The sequence below is a fragment of the Cylas formicarius genome, unplaced genomic scaffold, assembly GCF_029955315.1.
Source record: "Cylas formicarius isolate icCylForm1 unplaced genomic scaffold, icCylForm1.1 PGA_scaffold_1__22_contigs__length_36826433, whole genome shotgun sequence".
In the NCBI taxonomy this organism is placed as follows: domain Eukaryota; kingdom Metazoa; phylum Arthropoda; class Insecta; order Coleoptera; family Brentidae; genus Cylas; species Cylas formicarius.
This window is the reverse complement of record NW_026844264.1, coordinates 32,979,195-33,001,408: the sequence shown is the minus strand read 5'-3', so window position 1 is coordinate 33,001,408 and position 22,214 is coordinate 32,979,195. Positions and strand designations below refer to the sequence as shown.

The 22,214-nt window shown below is 38.8% G+C and overlaps 1 protein-coding gene across 1 annotated transcript in view; it reads right to left on the bottom strand.

The window, feature by feature from the left end:
- LOC132697169 (piezo-type mechanosensitive ion channel component) overlaps nucleotides 1–21,935 on the bottom strand; it is a 38,764-nt gene extending 16,829 nt beyond the window's left edge. The window contains exons 1-24 of the mRNA XM_060662463.1: nucleotides 21,740–21,935; nucleotides 21,338–21,407; nucleotides 16,710–16,921; nucleotides 16,391–16,658; nucleotides 14,077–14,323; nucleotides 13,859–14,024; nucleotides 13,576–13,725; nucleotides 11,681–11,731; nucleotides 11,395–11,521; nucleotides 11,041–11,156; nucleotides 10,482–10,878; nucleotides 10,228–10,421; nucleotides 9,997–10,145; nucleotides 9,669–9,946; nucleotides 9,297–9,604; nucleotides 8,656–8,952; nucleotides 8,398–8,599; nucleotides 5,273–5,534; nucleotides 4,018–4,203; nucleotides 3,641–3,969; nucleotides 3,453–3,578; nucleotides 1,826–2,278; nucleotides 667–726; nucleotides 32–147 (exon numbers count right to left, since the gene is read on the bottom strand). Coding sequence (XP_060518446.1) covers nucleotides 32–147; nucleotides 667–726; nucleotides 1,826–2,278; nucleotides 3,453–3,578; nucleotides 3,641–3,969; nucleotides 4,018–4,203; nucleotides 5,273–5,534; nucleotides 8,398–8,599; nucleotides 8,656–8,952; nucleotides 9,297–9,604; nucleotides 9,669–9,946; nucleotides 9,997–10,145; nucleotides 10,228–10,421; nucleotides 10,482–10,878; nucleotides 11,041–11,156; nucleotides 11,395–11,521; nucleotides 11,681–11,731; nucleotides 13,576–13,725; nucleotides 13,859–14,024; nucleotides 14,077–14,323; nucleotides 16,391–16,658; nucleotides 16,710–16,921; nucleotides 21,338–21,401 — 4,758 coding nt within the window. The 5' untranslated portion in view covers nucleotides 21,402–21,407; nucleotides 21,740–21,935. The remainder of the gene's footprint in view (nucleotides 1–31; nucleotides 148–666; nucleotides 727–1,825; nucleotides 2,279–3,452; nucleotides 3,579–3,640; nucleotides 3,970–4,017; nucleotides 4,204–5,272; nucleotides 5,535–8,397; nucleotides 8,600–8,655; nucleotides 8,953–9,296; nucleotides 9,605–9,668; nucleotides 9,947–9,996; nucleotides 10,146–10,227; nucleotides 10,422–10,481; nucleotides 10,879–11,040; nucleotides 11,157–11,394; nucleotides 11,522–11,680; nucleotides 11,732–13,575; nucleotides 13,726–13,858; nucleotides 14,025–14,076; nucleotides 14,324–16,390; nucleotides 16,659–16,709; nucleotides 16,922–21,337; nucleotides 21,408–21,739) is intronic.
- Nucleotides 21,936–22,214: the final 279 nt, after the last annotated feature.

Below are 22,214 nucleotides of genomic sequence, written 5' to 3'. Positions count from 1 at the left end.
GGCGAAAATTAAATATTTTCGAAAATCTCACCTCTCCCATCGTGGGCATATCGTCGACCTCGTCTTCGTCCTGTTTTTCCTCAGGCAGCAAGTCGAGTTCGTCGTCGTCGACGTCGTCGAACATATAATAATCGCCGGAGCGAATTGCTATCGAGAAAAAAAGACGGTATATTTTTCAAGGCTCGCCCCCTAGCGTGGTCAATTCGCAAATAACCACCCGAACCAGTGGTAATTACTAAGAATGTGGATCGAAACGATTATTCACAATTGACCACGGACCGCAGAAGGACGCTATGCTGTGGACGAGGAAAACGTACGACGTGCGACTGGCATGCGACAAGCGCTAAGTAGTGTGTTAAGCGAATCGAGAAAAAAATGCGTGAATAGAAAGGTACAGTCCGCCTTCGATGATCTAGCTTCGGACAATCGAGGCTGAACTGTACGATAGGCATGCGGACATCTAACTCTCAGCGTAGTACGTACAAATGTGAATGTCTGATTCGTGCGTCGTAACTCGAACTTTTTCTGATACGACCGACTGACAATGAACAACCAAAGTTAATAATTACATATTTATAAAAAAAACGCCGGAAAACAAAGGTTGCTCCAAGGTCACTAAAGTACCAAAAAAAAAAAACTATAATACGGATAAAAAAATCTGTTTACCCTCTTTGAAAGTTTTCGGTTGCCTCCTTCTATACCTAGGTCTACGTTCTATAACCGAATCTATAAGCAAAACAATAAATATAAGCGACATAAGACAATTAACATTTACGAAACAAATTAAAATAAATATATACACGAACATTTTAAAATAATACAAGTCGCAAATGGAAATCAATCGTATTTCACGTGACGTATATACAAGGATGATCGAAATTCAAGGGAGACGCCAATTCTTGCAATCTGCAACTTATTGCGATCTGGAGAGCGGCTGGTTTTATTTCAATTACATTAACCAGCCGTTTATCAACTTGCGAATGTAAAAGTTGCGAGTGTACGCTCGAACGACGGTACACTCGAAATAACTATGGCAAATTTCAACTGTAATTTCCTGCTATGTCTGCAACATTTCGATAATATATTTTGTTGCCAGTATACACTGGAATGGCGGTACCCTCGTGATAACCCTCGTAATTTTGATATCTCAAGATCTCGTCGGAGGACGGTGAATATCACGTCTTTCTCTTCGATAAATAATATATTCGAGGCCTTGTGTTTGCGAATGCAAACGTTGCGAGTGTACGCTCGAACGACGGTACACTCGCAAGTTAGGTTTAGTGCACATTGGAATGGTGGTACCCTCGCGATAACTCTCGTAATGTTGCTATCTCAAGATCTCGTCGAGGGATGGTCAATGTTAGGTCTCTCTTTTTACTACGGCAAAATCGATAAATACTCTATTCGAGGTCTTGTGTTTGCGAATGTAAATGTTGCGAGGTTCACTCGAATGGCTGTACGTTCGCATCAATCGTCGCAATCTAAATTCTAAACTGTGTAGGCATGGGTTGGTGTTTGCCGGTTTTTGTTTCTTCTAGAACTTAGATGTAATTTCCCGTGTCTCTTCGATGCCAATATTTAAACCTAGGGCTCTGGGGTATCACGGATGGTATATTACGAGTTTCTCGGTTCACTGACCAGTGCTGTAACACTTCTCTAACGGCAAAGACGACTGCGCTATCCCAATATTTCCAAATTCCATTATAGAGTCCCTTGTTTAAACGTATATACATCGTCGGTATGTACAATGGGCAAAAATAAAAGTGGCAGGCAAACGACTCGGCTTTATATACAGGTCGGGCGAATACTATGCGACTCCAATTACATTCGTAGTGGCTGAAATGGGAGCGCGAGGAGTAAGAGATGATGCTCTGCCTGGGCGTGATCAGGCTGCCCTGCATCCATGGAGGTCCCAGGCTCGTCTGCCTTTGAACTGGTCCGCGGGTAGCCGCCTCCTCATAGGGGGGCACCTCATTGTAGGGCGGCGAGAAAATGGGGAAACTCTCGTCGGGCGAGGGCACGCGAGGGTTCAGTTCCGACATGGGGGGCGATGAGAAAGAGATCCGCTGGGGTTCGAGGTATCCCTCGAGGGAGACTGTCATTACCGCGGAGTAAGGAGAGGGCGGTCCCTGCGGCTGCGTGGACGACAGGAGTGTCGGAGGCGGACCTTCCTCGTCTTCCTCTTCAATGGGGGTGTGGTAGCCTGGCGGGTTCGTCTCTTGAGACGCGACCGACGAGCACGTCGATGCTGAAGAGTTTCGGGCCAAGGGAGGTTTCGCTGCGCGTAGATCAGACGAGAGTGGAGGATCATTACGTGTTACTGCTTTTACATACTGTGGTGCGGTTACATAAAGTCGACCCACGAACCGACCCATCAATGTTAGGGGGTTACTTTTAGGATTAAAAAAACGGAAAAACAACCACCGACAGAACTCGTAAGTAATGAAAAACATGAACAGATAAAAATTAAGTACCTTATGGAAAAGCAATTAATCGTTTGTTTTTAATTATATATTTCTATTTTTAATATATTAAATCATTATTATATTAAGTGACCATTAAAAAATCGATTGTGAACTTGGCAACTTGGTCTTGTACTTTTAAGTGTAAACTTTGCGAGTGTAGCATTGAAAAAATGTACATTCGCAATATCCCCCCCCCCCAACAAGAACAAAATTGACAAACTAATAAAAATACATTTCAACCTGGAATAAATAACCATAAAGGAAAATGCCTTTTATACGTATGATCATTTAAACCTTCATCACTGGTTTTATTTTGAACGTTGCGAGTGTACGCTCGAATGACTGTACACTCACCGTAATGTAAATTCTAAGCGGTGCTGCCATCTGGAGACGAATAACGAAATTAAATCCGCGTAGTTAGGTATCTGTAATTTTGATACCTCAAAGTCCGTCCAGTCAAACGGTGGGTGCGGTTTTATTTTCTACCAGGGCAAAATTGATAAACAATAAAAATAACGTCATTTTAATTTTCGGCAGTTCCACGTCTCTGGCGGAAAGATTCAAACACGACCTTAACTTAAACCTGACGTGCCTCAAAATTAAAGATTATAAAAAACAAAATAACCATCAAGGAAAATGCTTTGAATCAATGAATCATGGTTTTTGTTTATATTACATCAACCAATCTGTTGGAGGCAAAATATAATTGGTTAGCTATAATCCCAAATGTACGATCGAATAACTGTACACTCGCAATTATATATTCTAAACTGTGTTGCCAACGGTAAAGTGGTTCGATCGGTACCCAGTAGGATATCTGCATATTTGCTATCTCAAAAGCGTCCTCTCTACTAGGGCGAACTTGATAAGTAATAAATTCCCTGCCGTTCAGTGCGTCCAAAACCAACCCGACCAACAACACTCAGCTGCCAGCTTCGATTTTTTTGTGGTCACAATTAATAGCCCGGCCCCAATCACTAAACTGACCTTCGATCTTCTGCTGCGTCGCCTTGATCCGGTCCATTTTAATCTTGATTTTCTCCAAGATACGCCTCTCCTCCTCCACCTGCTCGTTCATCCGTTTGATCCGCATCTCCTCGATCAGCTCGGCGCCTGCGCACAAACCAGCAACTCAACACCCCACCCCACTCCCAAAAAAACTGGACCACACCCACCTCGAGAGGCCAAAATGGTGGTGGCCTTCGCGTCGTTGACGATATGGAAAAAGTTGTAGCTCTGGAACAGTCGCTTCTGCATGATGAGCAACGTGAAGCACAGGCTGTCCCAGAACAAGCCCAAATACTCCTTGGGCACCTTGCACGTGTTGTCGATCGGTATGTCGGCACTGTCCTCGACGTTGCCAAATTTACGCACGCACCCTATGCCGAACAGCAGCATCCAGTAGCATTCGCCGTTGTAGCCCAACACCAGCACGCAGCCGACCAGTTGAAAACAAGTTTTGAGAAATATGACGACCACGTTGTAACCCAGCAGCCAGTTCCATCTACGAAGTTACGATGATATAGGGACTTTGAGTGGGAGGGCTTCTTACTTTTTCACGATGTCAGGTATCGGACGCAGGTAAAGGTCGGAACCCTCCCACAGGAAGAGGAAGGCCCCGATCAGGTAGCCCACCGAGAACAAGTTGGTACGGTTGGTACCGGCCAAGAAGACCACCGCCAGCGAGATGTAGAACATGCTGCAGAACACGCAACGTTTGGCGATGTCGAGGTACGACCTGCGGGAAATCGCGCGACGTCATCAATGTTGGAACAAAATATAGGGTGTTGTGCGATACGGGCGAAATATTTTCAGGACTAGTACGTTTTGTATTTTCTATTTTTTATTTTGTCCTAGATGGATCCATTGTTTTGCACATTGTCACCGCAACCTTTGGTAAATACAAAAATTTTAGTAATTAATAGCAATTTTTAAAGATATTTTTTAGATATCTGGAGCACCCTGTACGATAGACGAAACTTGAAACTCTCTCTCGAGACAGTTTAAACACAATTATCCCATATTTTATAGTTTTTCAATTGCGGATAATAATTTACCCACGAAAACGGCTATTTTCAGAATCTTTTTGTTTATTTTTTGCCCATACTATGATAATAATCCAAAAAATGTCTGGACTAAAATTTATAGCCCTGGATCTCCCACGCTTGCTGGTATATACTTTTTTTAATAGGGAACTTTCGCAAAATCGATGTAATTATATTGTATTATATTATATTTCAAACCAAATTTGATAAATATAAAAAATTGTACAAGTAATAACGATTGCCAATGATATTATTTCAAGTATCTCAGTATCTCACGCACCCTGTGTGATAGACGAAACCTTAAACTCTCTCGATACAGTTTATGACGTTGTTTAAACCAAATAATCCCATGCTTTATAATTTTTCATTTACGGCTAATATTTTATCCTCTAAAAAGGCAATTTTCAGGGTCTTTTAGATATTTTTACCTATAACAGACACACCGTGTTACATAATTGAAAAAATTGCGGATCTCCTACGTGTTTGGGTGCAAGAATTTTTCCAAAATAGTAAATGGTTTTCCAGAAAAGAAGTTTTTTCTGAAAGGGTGCAGTAATAATCAATGACGTCATCGCGTCATGACTGAACCCAAGGAATAGTGATTTTCATATGGGTTTTTTCAAATATCTCGAGCAGCGTCTGAGATAGATGAAAACCGCAAATACAAAAATTGTAGCTCTTGATGCAGCATATGGTACTATTTTTGAAACGATCAGCCATATTTTTAATAGTTTTTTCTGGAAAAAACGTAACTATAATTACCTGGCGTAGGTGATAAAGTCGGGTAGGGGGTTTTCAAAGTCGGGCTCCTCAATGAGATGGGCGACGCCCTCGTTGCTGCCGCCTGCGTAGTTGCGACCCGAGTACCGCCTCTCTATGCGGAACACGACCCATTGGCGCGACGCGAACAGCAAAAGGAAGAAGTCGCCGATGAGTTTGACGGGACTCGGAGGATGCACGTCATTCATCAGAAACATCCACTCTTGCAGGCGCAGCCAGTACGGGTCGCTATTCCACGGGTAATCTGGAACCGGCGACTTTCAATTTTTTCCGTTTTAAAATGGACGAAACGTACAAGGCGTGCACTTTATTAGGGGGCCTGTATCTTTTCTTTTAGAAAAAAAAGTGTACACAAAAGTTTCATGGTTTAAAGTAAATTTGAAAATTATTTAATTTTTATATGTACAGGGTGTCCGATAAGTCCCGGAGAGACATTAGTGTTGAAATTTTAAACGGAACGGAATATTTCTAGAATACTCGCCAAAAATAAAGGTAACTTTTATAGAAGCTACTTATTCGAATTTTGTGTAGCTTAGACAAAAATTGATTGATTGATTGACAGTGTTCGAAGTGTTTTCGGAGCGCGAGCATTGAAGATGCCAAGTGAGATTTTGGCGAAACGTCTGCAGGATTCCAGTCGGATGCAGGATTTGCAGGATTCCAGTCGGATGCAGGATTCCAGTAGGCGTTCAACAAGCGAACGGATGATGTCCCGGAATATAGTGTCATCACATATATATATATATATATATATATATATATATATATATATATATATATGATGACACTATATTCCGGGATATCATCCGTTCGCTCGTTGAACTCCGACTGGAATCCTGCGTGTATATATATATATATATATATATATATATATATATATATATATATATATATATATATATATATATATACATATATATATATATATATATATATATATATATATATATATATATATATATATATATATATATATATATATATATATATATATATATATATATATATATATATATATATATATATATATATATATATATATATATATATATATATATATATATATATATATATATATATATATATATATATATATATATATATATATATATATATATATATATATATATATATATATATATATATATATATATATATATATATATATATATATATATATATATTCTCACGTATTGATTCACGGATGGAAAAATGTGATGACACTATATTCCGGGATATCATCCGTTCGCTCGTTGAACTCCGACTGGAATCCTGCAAATCTTGCATCCGACTGGAATCCTGCAGACGTTTCGCCAAAATTTCACTTGGCATCTTCAATGCTCGCGCGTGTTCGAAGTGTTTTCGGAGCGCGAGCATTGAAGATGCCAAGTGAAATTTTGGCGAAACGTCTGCAGGATTCCAGTCGGAGTTCAACGAGCGAACGGATGATATCCCGGAATATAGTGTCATCATATATATATGTATATATATATATATATATATATATATATATATATATATATATATATATATATATATATATATATATATATATATATATATATATATATGTATATATATATATGTATATATATATATATGTATATATATATATATATATATATATATATATATATATATATATATATATATATATATATATATATATATATATATATATATATATATATATATATATATATATATATATATATATATATATATATATATATATATATATATATATATATATATATATATATATACGATTTTAAAGGATATCGGGTAGCGGTCCGTGGTTAAAAAAAAAACAAAGAAAATAGAAAGCTCCTTTTTCTTTAACACTCAATATTTCGTCAATTTATTTGTTGACTTCTTCAGGAGTGAAAAAATTAGAGTCGACCACATAGTTCCTCAAAAAAATACATTCCAGTTAAGGTAAATGAACGAAGCGACATAATGAAACAAACGGACGGATTGTTTATATCAATTGTTTTTTGGTTGTTTTTTCGCTACCAATCTAAAAAAAAAAAAAAGATCCGTTTGTTTCATTATGTCGCTTCGTTCATTTACCTTAACTAAATTAAATGTATTCTTTCGAGGAACTATGTGGTAGACTCTAATTTTTTCACTCCTGAAGAAGTTATTTAGTGTTAAAGAAAAAGGAGCTTTCCATTTTCTTTGTTTTTTTTTTTAACCACGGACCGCTACCAGATATCCTTTGAATTCAAATAAGTTTAGTACGGTCAATATAAGAAGAAATTCCAAGTGTTGAGAAAAAATATTAAAAATATGCATAATTCTAAAATACCTAGTCATCATTAGAAGGAAGCAGCATTGAAGATGCCAAGTGAGATTTTGGCGAAACGTCTGCAGGATTCCAGTCGGATTCAGGATTTGCAGGATTCCAGTCGGAGTTCAACGAGCGAACGGATGATATCTCGGAATATAGTGCAATATTTCGTCAATTTATTTGTTGACTTCTTCAGGAGTGAAAAAATTAGAGTCGACCACATAGTTCCTCAAAAAAATACATTCCAGTTAAGGTAAATGAACGAAGCGACATAATGAAACAAACGGACGGATTGTTTATATCAATTGTTTTTTGATTGTTTTTTCGCTACCAATCTAAAAAAAAAAAAGATCCGTTTGTTTCATTATGTCGCTTCGTTCATTTACCTTAACTAAATTAAATGTATTCTTTCGAGGAACTATGTGGTAGACTCTAATTTTTTCACTCCTGAAGAAGTCAACAAATAAATTGACGAAATATTTAGTGTTAAAGACAAAATTTAAGACTAAATTTAAGACATCCTGTATAATCGCAGACCGTTAGAAGAAAGTCTTCTAAAAATGTGTTAATTTGATCAAGTAATCCTATATAATCATAAGTTACCTTTATTTTTGGCGAGGATTCTAAAAATATCAAAATATATAGGGCGTTCCCTTTAAAAATTTAAAACTAATGTCGGCCCTGCACTGTATCTGTAAAAAAAAACAAATTTAATTTACACCATAAAACTTATGTGTAAACTTTTTTTGTTTCTAAAATCAGTGGTTCCCGAGAAACGGTGCAGGCCGCTAATAAAGTGTCCTGTACAACCGACCTATGCAAAGGGTCGGCGGCAACGCGACCGCCATGAAATACTGCACAGGGAGCAGGATAGCCACGAACAACACGAAAAACACCCACACCCTCGCCATGGTGCGCCTCTTCAGCGAATAGAGGAAGATCAGCCATACGCAATAGAAAACGGCGTACATGTCCATTCGGATGCTGGTCACCGCTACGGTTGCGATGAACGTAATCTGTGAAAAAAAAAAAAAAGTTTTCGCCCGAAACTTCCACGTCCTGCGGCCCTAACCTCGATGCCGAATCTGAAAAACGTGTAGTTCGCCAGGTACTTGAACATATTGCTCAGGTTCTTGTCGGCGTCCGCCTTGGTTATCCTTGGGAACATGAAGAACGCCCGCGACGTGGGCCGGTTCATCGATCTTCTATAGTAAAACTGGCGGATCAACACCACCGAATAGATGGTCACGACCAAAATGTAAATGATGTTCCATTTCACCAGGCTCGGTATGGAGCGGTCGACTTCGTCGACCTTGTCGAAACCCAACCAGGGCAGGTTGTTGGCGTTTCGTCCGGTGACGTTTTCTGTCTACAACCCGCGCACCCTGTATAACTTGGCTGAAGCGATATTTTCAGGTTATCGTCCCAAATCTCACGCGTTTTCTGATCTCGGCGTCCCTTCGATCGGACTTGCGGTTTTTGAGTTTTTCAAATCCCGAAAAATTTTTGGCGAATTTTTATTTTAAATACTTCGTGAATTCCGATCACGCCCAGATTCGGCAAGTTACATCTAGGAACAGAACTCTAACTTTCTGCCGAATTACAACTCCATATCGACCGTTCGAGGCTTAGGCGGCTTCAAAAACGTTCCCAATGTCCGTTACAGAGAACAGAGAAGAGAAAAAATTGCAACGAGCACAAAAATTTACTTACACACGTGACGTTCCAGATTCCCGGGTCGATGTATTTGATCTGGTACAGCATGCGCGACAGCAGGAACAGCGACACCAGTATCGAGCTCGAGTAAATGGTGAACATCTGCACCGGCCTGCCTAGGGTGAACGAGCACGAGATCATGACGATCAGGCCGAAGTAGAGGGCGCACTTGTCGTACACGCACAGCAGCATCGCGAAGAACAGCACCACTTTCGGCATGTGGATCTCCATGAGCAGATAGAAGAGGTTCAGGGTCTTGTGGAGTCTCGACAGCCACTTCTCCAGGAATTCTTTGAATGTTAAATCTGCGAAGGGGTAGTCCATAGTAGTATCAATGAACGGTTCAAGCTATCCCCCCGCATTTGTTACCATTTAGCTCACTGAGTTCGTATTTGTACGACGAAGAGGTGAGGTCCTCCTTGTCGCTCTTCTCGATCACCGAGCCGCCCTGCATGGAACTCTCGTTGAGGGCGTCGTCATCGACGTCTCCGTCGACGAAGTTGCTTTTTCTCGGATCGGAGAGCTCCATGAAATCTTTGTGGAAGTAATGGAGCTGGACGACGGTTATGATGACGAAAAAAGTAGGGGTGACCAGCCGGACGAACAGCTGTTTGGTCTCGAATTTTTCCAAACCAATGTCGAGTTGCCTGCAAGATGCGTGTTTTGAGGAGGAAGAGCGGCGGATACGAACACTCACTGTTCCTTTTTGACGTGAAGATATTCAGTCCAGTAGTCGGGGAAGTTATCGAACTGGTACGTGTACGTCATCACCAGCACCATCATCGAGAAAATGATGACGATCAACCAAAAACCGAACATCATCTTGCGCCAGATCGTAAACGACAGCTAGACAATGGAAATTACGGAGATAAACTTAGATTTGTGAGATGATAAGATAAGCGTAATTGTAATTAAGAGGTGGACCAACCTGGAAAGACAAGATGAATATCAAAAAGAGGGCCATATAAACGATCCTAAAACCGGTCATCCTCTGACCCGTTATGGCCACCGCAAACAAGGTAATGGCGACCACCCATATCCAAAATTTCGTCAGAAACTTCTTCAGGTACACGCCTATCACGTCCATCACTTTGGTCTGTTTCTTTTCCGACTCGGCCGCACCTTAAGTAAACTCAAAATGTTAAACTTTTAATGGAAAAATAGAAAATACAAAACACCCACCGGAGGTGGCGGCGCCGACCGTGACCTGCAACGGGGCGACCATGTCCGCCAAGGCGTTACTCTGCCTCTCCAACAACCTCTCCTGCATGTACTGCCTAAGGGTGATCCAAAACATGGTGGTGTATAAACATTTTACGAGTAAAGGGTTGCAGGGTAAAACGAGCACCTTGGCGAATCCGATCTGCTGCAGGTTGAACCCTTTGATCGACGACGGTAACTCCTCCTCCGTTAAATTCATCGAGTAGACGTAAGCGGAGAGGAGGAGGAACCACGCGTAAAACACCAAGAACGGGCTCGATTGCAGCATGCTCTTTCTTTGGTTCGGCACGAGCCATATGAGGTTCGCCCATATCAGAAGGACGAACGTTATCCAACTGATGTAGGTTATGCTCCACGCCTAGGAGAAGACCTCATAGTGTATTTCGTTTCGACTCCGGACTCGAAAGAGTATGTCACCAAACGAGAACACGACAAGGCGTGACAGTTGCTGTGTTTTGATCAGTTCACTTTGAGGAGTCCGATCTCCTTTGTATATAATGTTGGAGGCCTGGTTACTCACCATCATTATGATGTTCGTACCCAAGTAAGACACTTTGATGATTAATTCCAGGATCGTCTCCAAAATGTAAATGACATTTTCGACCAGGGTGTACCCACCGTCTTCTTCTGAAGCACCTTGGCAAACAAAGATATATCAACATCGAGCTTTAAGCAGACCGTTAATATACAATTTGGTTGAATTCGACGGAAGACCTCGAAATTAAAGGTTTTCCTCTGGTTTTTAAGTACATTCATAAAGCGTTGCCTGTTGCTTAATTTTTTAAACCTCAAAAAATATCAAGAGAAACGTGAAACGCTTTCAGAGAAGAGACCACGCCACGAAAATCCCCCGAACGGCTGGAAAACAAATTACCCATCTCGTTCATCGGAATTTCTTCGGTGTTCTCCCCGTCGACTGTCACGCTGCCTATCGAGTCTTGGGTGATCCCACTCCTCTTGCTCGAGCCGTGCCTCCAAGACGGACTTACTCCCCTCATGAGCTGTAGGGGATATAAAAAAAACTGTAGGCGTTATCGGGTACCCAGGATTAGTACGATTTCGGACAGCGAGCATGCAATGACATTTCCATCACCCGTCTCAAAGCCAAACTATCTACTTTAAATAAAAAAAAAAAAACGTAAAGAAAGTGATATACATACTGGAGTCGTTTCGTTAGGTTCTGTGACCTCTTTCGTTTTCTCGGTGCGATCCTAGAAAAAACCATGAGGGCAAAGCTTATAAGAAGCAAAAAATCATAAGGGAAAAAAACGAACAATCTAACTTGGCGACCATCTTGCGCAAAATGTACATATTTACAGGAGTAAAAAAAATCCAAAAATTAAAAAAATGACCGTGTAGCTAAGAAACCTCGATATCGATGGTATTTGTATAAATGGTTTTAAGAAGTACTTCGTGTCAAAATGGTTTTAACATGTAGTTTGTATATTTAAGACTGTTTAACTTCCAATCGACTTATTTATCTTTAATTGAACCCTCTGTATAGAAGGCAACGTTATAATTAACGGTAAGAAGGTTTAACCATTTCATAATTTTGTATAAATGGTGTTCAATTTATTTATTACGTGATAAATTCTTTTATATAATTGCGATTTAAAACACCCTTAATGTATTGTGAATCCAAATGGTTGGGCTTAACGTCAAACTTCACCATGCTACATTTTATATTTTATCTTTATTTATCATTCTAACTAATCGCGTCAAGGTTTTAACAATTTCATGATTTAGTATGAATGGTTATCATTTTATTACTTAATTCTTTATATATTTGTTTCAACATGTAATTTGGGTTTAACAAGCTGACGTGATGATTCCTATTAAGGACAACTTTTTTCTAAGCAACCTTCTTAACCATTTCTATAAACGCTTGTCAACTTATCAGAACAGATCTTCAATTTATCCCAATTGAAATTTTTGTAGAAACGGTTTAAGCTTGTTTTAAAGGCGCCCTCAATGAATTACGACTGAGTGCCGCCCTATAGCTATAAGATAATATAGTGGCCCTACTACGGTAAAAAGTGACTATGTTTTCGTAGAGAAGGTGTGGATCTTTTGCGCATGTATCACGCCCCAACTAACTGAGTTGCCACATTTCCGTAATTTTTCTGAAAAAATTGACTAATTTTCATAAGAACGCAAAATCCGTCTCTGAAACCCGACTATAATTGGCAACGCCTATATACGGGTAAATATTGCCTTATGTACAAGTTAATTTAAAATACTTAAAAGTGGTTTCTATAGTCACATTTCGTAAATTCGACTTTATTTACATTTTCAATAGAAGTTAAACTATTAAGTTTATAAAAACAAACGGTTTGCGTCGATTTAGAGAGCACAAATTCGGGAAAAATTAGCTGGTATCGCTTAAAGAACCAAGTACTTACAGAATTATACTGAGGACGCCGATCCGTGTACTGTAATTCTACACTGTCTACACCTTAATTCCATTTACTGCATCCAAACATTGGCGACCTGGTAGCGGCCATGTTGGTTGTTGGAAGGATTTATGGGTCGAACGTCAGAAAATGGAATTAGAGCTGCCATCGGTTTAAAAACGAAGTTTCAAATGTCGCGCACACATTGGCCAGACCTTCTCAAAATTTTGTTACATAGTTCCTGCACTATTAGCATAGGCAAGGGCCTCTATATGTCTAGTAGCTATATGGGTGCCACCGTGACCGTAACCATTCATCATTTTGTATAAATGGTTTTTGGAAATCCTTAATGAATCATGAAATGGTTGTTTAATTGGTATTAGGCGTTACATTTTTCTACCATCTTCTACTCAATAGCAATATAAGACCAGAGAGATTTTATTACTTTGTTTTCCCTGGACTTTAAACATTTTTTTATTAATTACGAGTCGGTATACAAAAGGTCGGTGGTTTTAACCACTTATAACTTTCGAAAATTTTATGTATTCTACACGACGAACTGCTACAACATTCACAGCGACCAAGATGCTCTGCAGAAAAAAAACGCGTCCATGCAACAGCCCGAGAACCGCAAACGTTCGTTTCGGTTAAGACCATCTTACTCGAACTTTGCGAGTGGCGCTCTGCCACTTGTGGCGCGTCGTGACCGAACGCATCAGTTGTTTTTTTGTCATCTTGTCGGACATTTGCCGACCGAGACGACCTCTGAGACTGCCGTCCAGGCGCGTAAACGCTCCCTGTTTCTTAACCAACTGGAAAATCGTTAGTGTGTTAGTGGCTAACTGTGGCGAACTAACGTGCGGTTAAAGTAATGGACACCATATTTGGTTAGCGGATACGGATTATCCAAAGTCGACTGCGACCACGCCACCTGGCGGTACTTACGTCCGGCCGCAGTAGTTCTTTGACGACGAGAACCGACAGATAAAACAGCCAGTAGAGGGCAAACGGATTGACGTACGATGCCCATTCGGCCATTTCGAACGAGAATGTTCGGGGATCGGCGCCGTCCTCACAGCTGGACACCCTGAGGGGCGTCAGCCCGAAGTAACTGAAACGTAGCATCGTGAGGCCACCCCCAACAAGCGACTCTATTACGCTACCGAGCGTAGGTTGTGTTCTTGTCCAAAAGTTCCTGCGGCCATTGGAACTGGTAAGCGTAGAGGGCGCACATGTGACAAAAGACAAAAGGTAACAGGCAGCACATCAGTATGGCGAAGCCGCGGCGCAAACTTCTACAGCATGCCCACCACGTCGCGACGGACAGGAATACCAGGAAGTAGAGGCCGCCGAGGACGGACGGTCTCAGCACGCCGGCCAGACACAGAGTCACCAACACTCCGTATTTGCCTAGGGGGATAACGTGCGAGGTCACGCAAGATCCTGAGCAAGTTTTCTCTCCGTGTCAAGGTTTTAAAAATGTCATCAAATGGTTTTAATTCCTTTATATTGTTGTTTATGATTTAAAGAACCCTTAAGGAATTATGATTGTTTATCTAAGTGCATTTACTTAAAGTTAGCCTTTCTTCTACAATATTATACCATTTGTATAAATGGTTTCAATACATAATTTGTATTTAACAGGCTGATTAAAGTAATGATTGGTTTTACTCAATTAACCGTTTTAAGGTTTTAACCATTTCATCATCTTGTGGAAATGGTTTTAAATCTTTTATAAAGTTGATTGTGATTTAAAGAATTCTTAATGAATTATGAATGCTTATCTACAGTGTTGTACTTAAAGTCAGCCTTTCTCATACAATATTTTTTATTTAATTCTTAATTATAGCATATGTATAAATGGTTTCAACGCATAATTTGTATTTAGCAGACTGACTAAAGCACTGACTGATTGTGCTCAAAGGTATATAATTATAATATATTATAAGGTATATAATTATAATTAGCCGTTTTAAGGTTTCAACAATTTCATCATTTTGTAAAAATTGTTGTAATTCTTTTATATACTTGTTTGTGATTTAAAGATACCTTAATGAAGTATGTATGTTTTTGTAAATGGTTGTACTTAAAGTCAACCTTTCTCATGCAATAGTTTTTATTTAATCCTTAATTATTCTTAATTATACCATATGTATAAATGGTTTCAAAGTATAATTTGTATTTAACAGGCTGACTAAAGCCCTGATTGATTGTGCTCAAAGGCAACCTTCTTATTAGCCGCTTTCAAGTTTCAACAAGTTCGTCTTTTTGTATAAATGGTTGTCATTCTTTTACATACTTGTTTGTGATTTCAAGATCAATTAATGAATTATGGATGTACAATACATACAATAGTTTTTATTTAATCTTCGATTACACCAAATGTATAAAAGAAAGCTTTCTTCTAATTAGTCGCGCCAAGATTTTAACTATTTCACATTTTGTATAAATGGTTGCCAGTTGATCAAGTAATTCATTTATATAAATATTCGTGATTTTAAGAATCCTTATGAATTAGGAATCTTATTATTGTTCAGTTTGCAGATTTTTTCTTCATTACTTTCATTTTTTATTTCCTTTCTATTTTCCTTTTCCTTGTTTTCTTAACTAACGTAACATATACTGCTGTTCTAGTTACAACATAACAAAACATCAAATAAACCAAATAAATGAAACAATGAGAAAACGAAATTTTCCTTTACTTTTTTAATTTGTTTATTGCCCCTTTTTTTTCTCTTTTGTGACTGCGACGGGTAGGATCTTAGTACTAGGTGTTTCAGTGATTTCAGTAACATCAACATCAACAGTATTAATGTAATGACCGAAATGAAAAAAGGAAACGTAAATTATTATAGTCTATTTCAGAACGGTGTAGAGTAATAAAATGTGACATTCCATCCAGTTTCATCCTTATTGAAAATACCGTACTAATAAATAAGTTTTGTTGTCATTTTTGACCACTTGCTGGCGACGAAAATAATGAAGAAGTCTGGAACAGGGCAGAAGAAAATCATCCAAGTTAATGAGATATGGATTAGTGGACCCCAAACTTTCACTAAAGACCAGTCAAGGGGTACTGAGGTGCCTGTAGACTAACCATCGTCCATATTGCAAGCGAGTTCGGGTGTTTTTGAACACTAGTTTGGTGAAATGGTGACATTCAGTCGTACTTATGAAAAATTGAATCAGTCACTACTTTAAGCTCTTGTTTGATCGAGCCTTTGAGTAAGTAACACCAGCATGTCATTAAAGAAAAGTAGATGGATGATTTAGTTGCTGAAATAATTACTTCCCTATCATTTCGCAATCTTCTCGTGGTTTCCACGTTTGTAACATAGTACTCTATTTCAACTTGTTTCTGTTTATGGTACTTAGATTTTTGTACTTCTAGGCACGGTGAGATTTTATTACTCCACACCCTTCTGAAACAGAAAACTCAAACGGCACCGGGTCTGCCGATCTCTTTGCGAAACTTACCGACGCCCACGAAAAACGAGATATACTTTTTCCTCGCCTTGGTCTCGTTCTCCTTCCTCAACGCTTCACTGGAGAGACGCACCAATTGCGATTGCTCGGGGCAATCGTCGGGAGGCACGATCAGCCTCTTCAACAGCACCAGAAACACCACGGAGGTGATTAGCATGATCGGCTCGGGGGAGATCCAAGTGAATGCGTCCACGAGGGAGACCCCGTTCAGTCTGACGAAGCCCACGTGGCGCAGGACCTTCTCCAAGAACTCGCAGTCCTGCAGGCGGCGGGGGATAGAAAATTCATCAAGTTTCGATATCCTTTATACCTTCAGGAAGTGAGCGTAGGGGGGCATCGCGAACAGGGCGATCTGGAAGCCCAATTGGGTCAAGGCCGTTACGGTAGACACGGCCACCAAAACGTTTAAATAGATGCCGGTGTGCCCCTTGATCGACGCCTCTGTCGGTACGGGCACGAACGGGAGGTAACACGTCAGCAGGAAGTACAAGGCCGATATCAACGTGGGGCGAAATATTATGCCTGGAATTACATCGGAAAATAACCACCGCAAAGGATGAAATAAGAGGTCTGTAAATTAAGCAATGAGGTCATTTTTTTATTATAACAGTTACAGTTGTACATCTCCTCTTTTCACTCCTCGCAGCAGTGCATGAACTCCGAAAAACGCAACGCTCAACTTGCTCAACGTTTGGTTGAAATACCATTGAAGTTTCGATTTTTGCGGAGGTTGAGATCGAATGAAAACGCACAAGAACGAATATTCTGTAGACTTTTTCATACGTTCAATAATTTTTATTTTGTTCTTCTCTTTCTTCTTCTGGTGCCACTCCCAGAGGAGATTGGATATCATTGCCGATAATCTCACTCTGTTAAATAATTCACTAGAACTTCGGACACGCAATTCCTTGAAATTCCGTAGCCAGAATACCTTTGCCCTGTATGATAATTCTAATAATTGTCTTTGTTTATGTTGTGAAGAACATCCAACCATGATATTTTTAGGATCCGTAGGTAGTAATATCTCTCGAGCGCTTCTGTAGAATCTTTGATATTTTGTTTAAGGGTCCAAGGGTCGATGTAGATAGCTATTATAGAAGAACTTTTCAATTTTCCTTAATTCGTAGCAGTTTCTTATATCTATGAACAGTCTTTACTTATAATATGGAATCTAGTCTATCGAAACTTTAGTTTTATTCAAACGACAAACGACATATCTCTGCCGTCTACATCCTTATACTCATTTATCATACCATGGCGTTGTACTTTATCGGATACCTCTTCGTTCGTACCATCGTTGTGCAAAAATGTTTAAGACGAATAGAGTATTGTGGTGAAATCACATTTGATCCCATAGCTATAAATGTGGACGTTAGTCATTTTTTTTTCGTATTGCCCCGGTTGAGTACGTGGTATTAAAGTGTGAACCTTAAGCGATTTTATTTGGATGTCGTCGGTTCTACTTGCTTTGCCATTTTCGACGTTTTTAAGGGTACATTCGATTTATTCTGGCTCTGGTCTCTCTTTTATACACGCATTCTAGGTAAATCTTCCACAACTTGTGATTAATCATGGTCCAGGTCGAAACCAAAGCCCAGTCGTCCCAATGGAAGAACGCAGAATCGCCAAGACCGAAAAAAAGCACGTCAAGTTCGAACAAATATCAAGGTTTTGCTTACCGTTTTCTTTGATTATCGTAACGTAGTATATCAACAGTTCTTTCCACAAGGTCGTACGGTCAATAAAGAGAATAACGTCCGGAATTGTGAGAAAACAATTCATTGATTTTTCATCATGATAGTGCACCCTCTCACTCGCCTAATTTTTTGGCCAAAAACAAAACCACAATCATCCTTGGGCCACCATATTCACCGGGTATGGCCCCATGCGAATTTTTCCCGTTCCCAAAACCCAAGTAACCCATGAAAGGAAGGAAGTTTGAAACGATTGAGGAGATAAAGAAAAAATGGCTGGAAGAACTCAAGGCTATACCTCGTATATTATTTTTGTTACCTTGTGTGAGTAAATCGTAAAACATCCTTATATTATCGATATTTTTTTGTTACGTGATCTCAGGACGATCGGTTTTCTTTCACGGGTCGACCATCCTATATAGACAATAAACCCCGGAGTAATCAGGGGCGATTATAATAAAAGTGGCTCGGTATGATTAAGGGCGACGCGTTATGACATTCGGGCGGGTCGTTTCCATGCGGCCGACGTTTTTCTGCCCTGATTAGATTATTATGTGACCGAGTTTTTGCGTAATCATAGAGGATGGTATTTGCCGCGGATTCCCCCGGGGTTCGACGCAGAAAGGGATAGTTTCCGGGCGGGGCGCGCTCCGGTCAGGGTTGGGCTGCAACCCAACACCCGGAACCGCGCTAAAATTTTTCACTCAAACGAAACACGAGCCGCCCTCCATTTTGTTTTTTGTTCCGTTACCATTCCCGGTTTCCGGAACCTCCGGTCAAAAAATCCAAAATTCATTTAAAAAAATGTTTTTTTTAGGGCTCGATTTTTGGGTCCATTTTATAAAGACAACTTCATATGAACATATGTTCTAAAATTTGCCTCGCATGTGCTATGTTTTTTTTTTAAATACGCCAGTCCATTTTGGCACGCACTGATGGTACGCCACTGATTTCTATTAAAATAAAAATTATTCTCACAATCTCCAACCGTTTCCATAGAAATTTAATTTCTTTTCAAGTAATTATCTATTAAAATACTTAAACTATGTTGTTTGACATAAATTTTTAGAGTCCGTTATTCGCGTCCTATTAATTCGGTGCTTAAAATATCTGAGCATTGTTATTTAAAAAAAAAGAATGTTCGAGTTTACTTACAGATATTAAAAGCGCATTCCTAATACCAGAAGGTTAACTGGGGGAGCAGTTTTAAATTCTATTGATAAAAATCCTGAACTTTGAAATTTTGCATGATTTTCATATTCAACAAGTCCAAGCGTTACTTCCACAAGATTTTCAAATGGAACGCACTATATTTTTGTTCAGATATGAATTCTAGGAAAAAAAAAAGGTAAGTCTGTAATCCCTCTTAGATTTAAAATTTTCTTACTTTTTGAGATATTCGAGGTCGAATTGAAAGCGGCCCACATTAGGTCACTTATTGGCACTATTAGGTATTTTTTAAATTGCAAAGACACGATACCACTTTTTTTAAAACCTATTGCTAATAATACAGGGTGTTCAAAATATACGTGGAAATTTTATATTATACAAGTTAACTGATGATACAGATTTAATAAAACTTCAGAATTCCCAACTAAACAAGGTAAGACATTGGAATAAAAAAATCTATAAAAAAAATTAACTAAAAAGTGTTCGTCAATTCGGTCGATAGAGTTTAGTTAAAAATGTTTAAATCAAAATATTTAAAAATGTGGTTGGCTGTGACATTTCTGTTTGTTTTTATTGTTTTTCATATTTCTACTTAAAAAGTTCACAGTTGACATTGTTGCTTTAAATAAGTGTTATTAAATCTGTTAAGCTGTGTAATATAGATTCGATTTTGTTATTGCTAACCTATGGAAAATTCGAATACGAATTTCTTAAGAAAGTGGCCTTTATTTTAAACGAGGATTCAAAAAATGTCGAAATATTCAGAATGTTCCATTTAACATAACAAAGTTGCTTTTGAGACACCCTGTATCAACAAAATTCTAATTTTTTAAATCTTCGAGACAGTCCAAGAAACTTTCGTACGAAATCTTTTTTCGTATCTCCGAGGCGAACCACATCCGTGCCTTAAAACTCTGGTTTATCGCATCCCAGTTAACACTATAGAGGAGCTGCGATTTAATAAGAAACACTGCAGGTAAGAGCTGAAGCGTGTATTCTTCAAGCTGGAGGACATTTTCAACGACTGCCAATTTCGTTAAAAATTATTAACAGTAGGTCGCGTTTTTTTTTTTTTAAATAAGAATCTTTTATTATTTATCTTATTGTTAGGATGTTGTTATTCCATTAAAACCGTGAAAGTAAAAAATAAAAACTAATATCTCTGCATGTTGTCATATTAAGGTTATTGTTATGCGGAAGAGGATTTTATTTCTTTTAAGCGCAAACCGTACATCGAATTGAAAAAAAATCAAATCAAATATCAAATGATCGGAAATTGTATTTTTAACAAAAATCAGTAGCATTCCATCAACGTCAAATTCCGTACGCCAGCCACTGGTGCATTTAAAAAAAATATGGTACACTAAATAATGTCTCCTCATACATAGTACATGTGTGCCAAAATTCCTTAAAATATCTAAAGTACTATTACAGATATTAAAAAATATATATTTTATTTTTGAAAGCTTTATCATCAAAATTTAAGACGTTTAGGGCACATGCTCATATGAAGTTTTCTTTTTAAAATGGATCCAAAAATCGCCTTCTTATCGCCCTGTATGAATAAACAGTCAAATTCCGATTTATTATATTAGATTTTGCCCATGCCCATTATTAGTTCGGAAATTTCAAAAATTAAAGGACAAAATCTTCAAAACTTTAACTTTTATATAAATACGTTTTGTTTTATCTATTTTTTAATACATTCCTAGAAAATTCAAGTGAATCCTTTTATAACTTACTCCCTGCGCAGGTAAGTGCGATATATGATGTGATATATTAAATATAACCGATTTCCCATATTTCTATGTAATTAAAAAAAAAACAACGCATTTCGTCAGTAATTATAATGTAATCGCATTTTCAGTTTTCATACCTACAAAATCATTACGTTATTATTAAAACCATAATCTGGCCCTGCTTAAAATGCCTATAATTTTTGGCCTCGATTTTTGAATAGCAATCGGCGTTTGAAATTTTCTATATACTATATACTATACTATATATATACTATACACTATAGACAACAGTTTTTCGAAAAACCGTGTAAATTAACTTGGACGGATGCACTTACTTGTTCCCATCAAGAAGGGCATGAGGAACCTGAACAAGGCCGCGCATACCCAGTAGTTTGCCATTGTTTTCTGAAACAAAAAAAGCAACAATTAAACGGTGCGCTTAAGGGCTACGTGTGTCCGAAGTATAACCCAAACACCACCAAACATATCGATTCCGTCGGCGACACACACCTCGGAAACATCGCCCGCGCGTTTTTTCCAAATCAGGAACCCCAACAAGAGGAGGTTATTTTTCCAAGGCATGACGAACGTAATTGCCGCAAATGCACCGTTTCGAAAATATTGATACAGTGGGATTTTAAACGTGCATTGTCTGCCCCCCGAAAAAAATTAAACAAACGCAGACAATGCGAGTTTGAAATCCCCGCAATTTTGATATCACACTTTAGTACAATTACCTTGGCGTTTATAAAACAAATATCATCGGGACGCGCTAAAAGTCCATTCCGAAACGAAATAGGAAACCACTGACGGCGATACTGCCATAAAAAAACCAGAGAGAATCGATGCTATTTTCGGCGATTACCACTGATAAGCCTGTGCACGAGGCTCTGTTGTGTTTACACCATTTTTGACGACTGTCAGACGGTAGAATTCAAAACGACCACTGAAGCCGATGAAATCGTAGGGGCAATAGATCGACCCCTTTGGTTAGTCCGCTGGACTGGAGTCATCTATCAGGAAAAAATCGCGACCACTTTAAAAGATTTCGTCTTGCCTCTTACTTCGCACGCTCGTTGGAAGGTGTCGCCACGTGGTGACGAAAACGGGAAGCGCTCTCGATTTTTTTGAGATTTATCAGATAGCATATCCAAGTCGGGAGCCAATTTCCGTCGGTTTTAAGCAGATTATCGGAAACGCGAGTAAAACGCC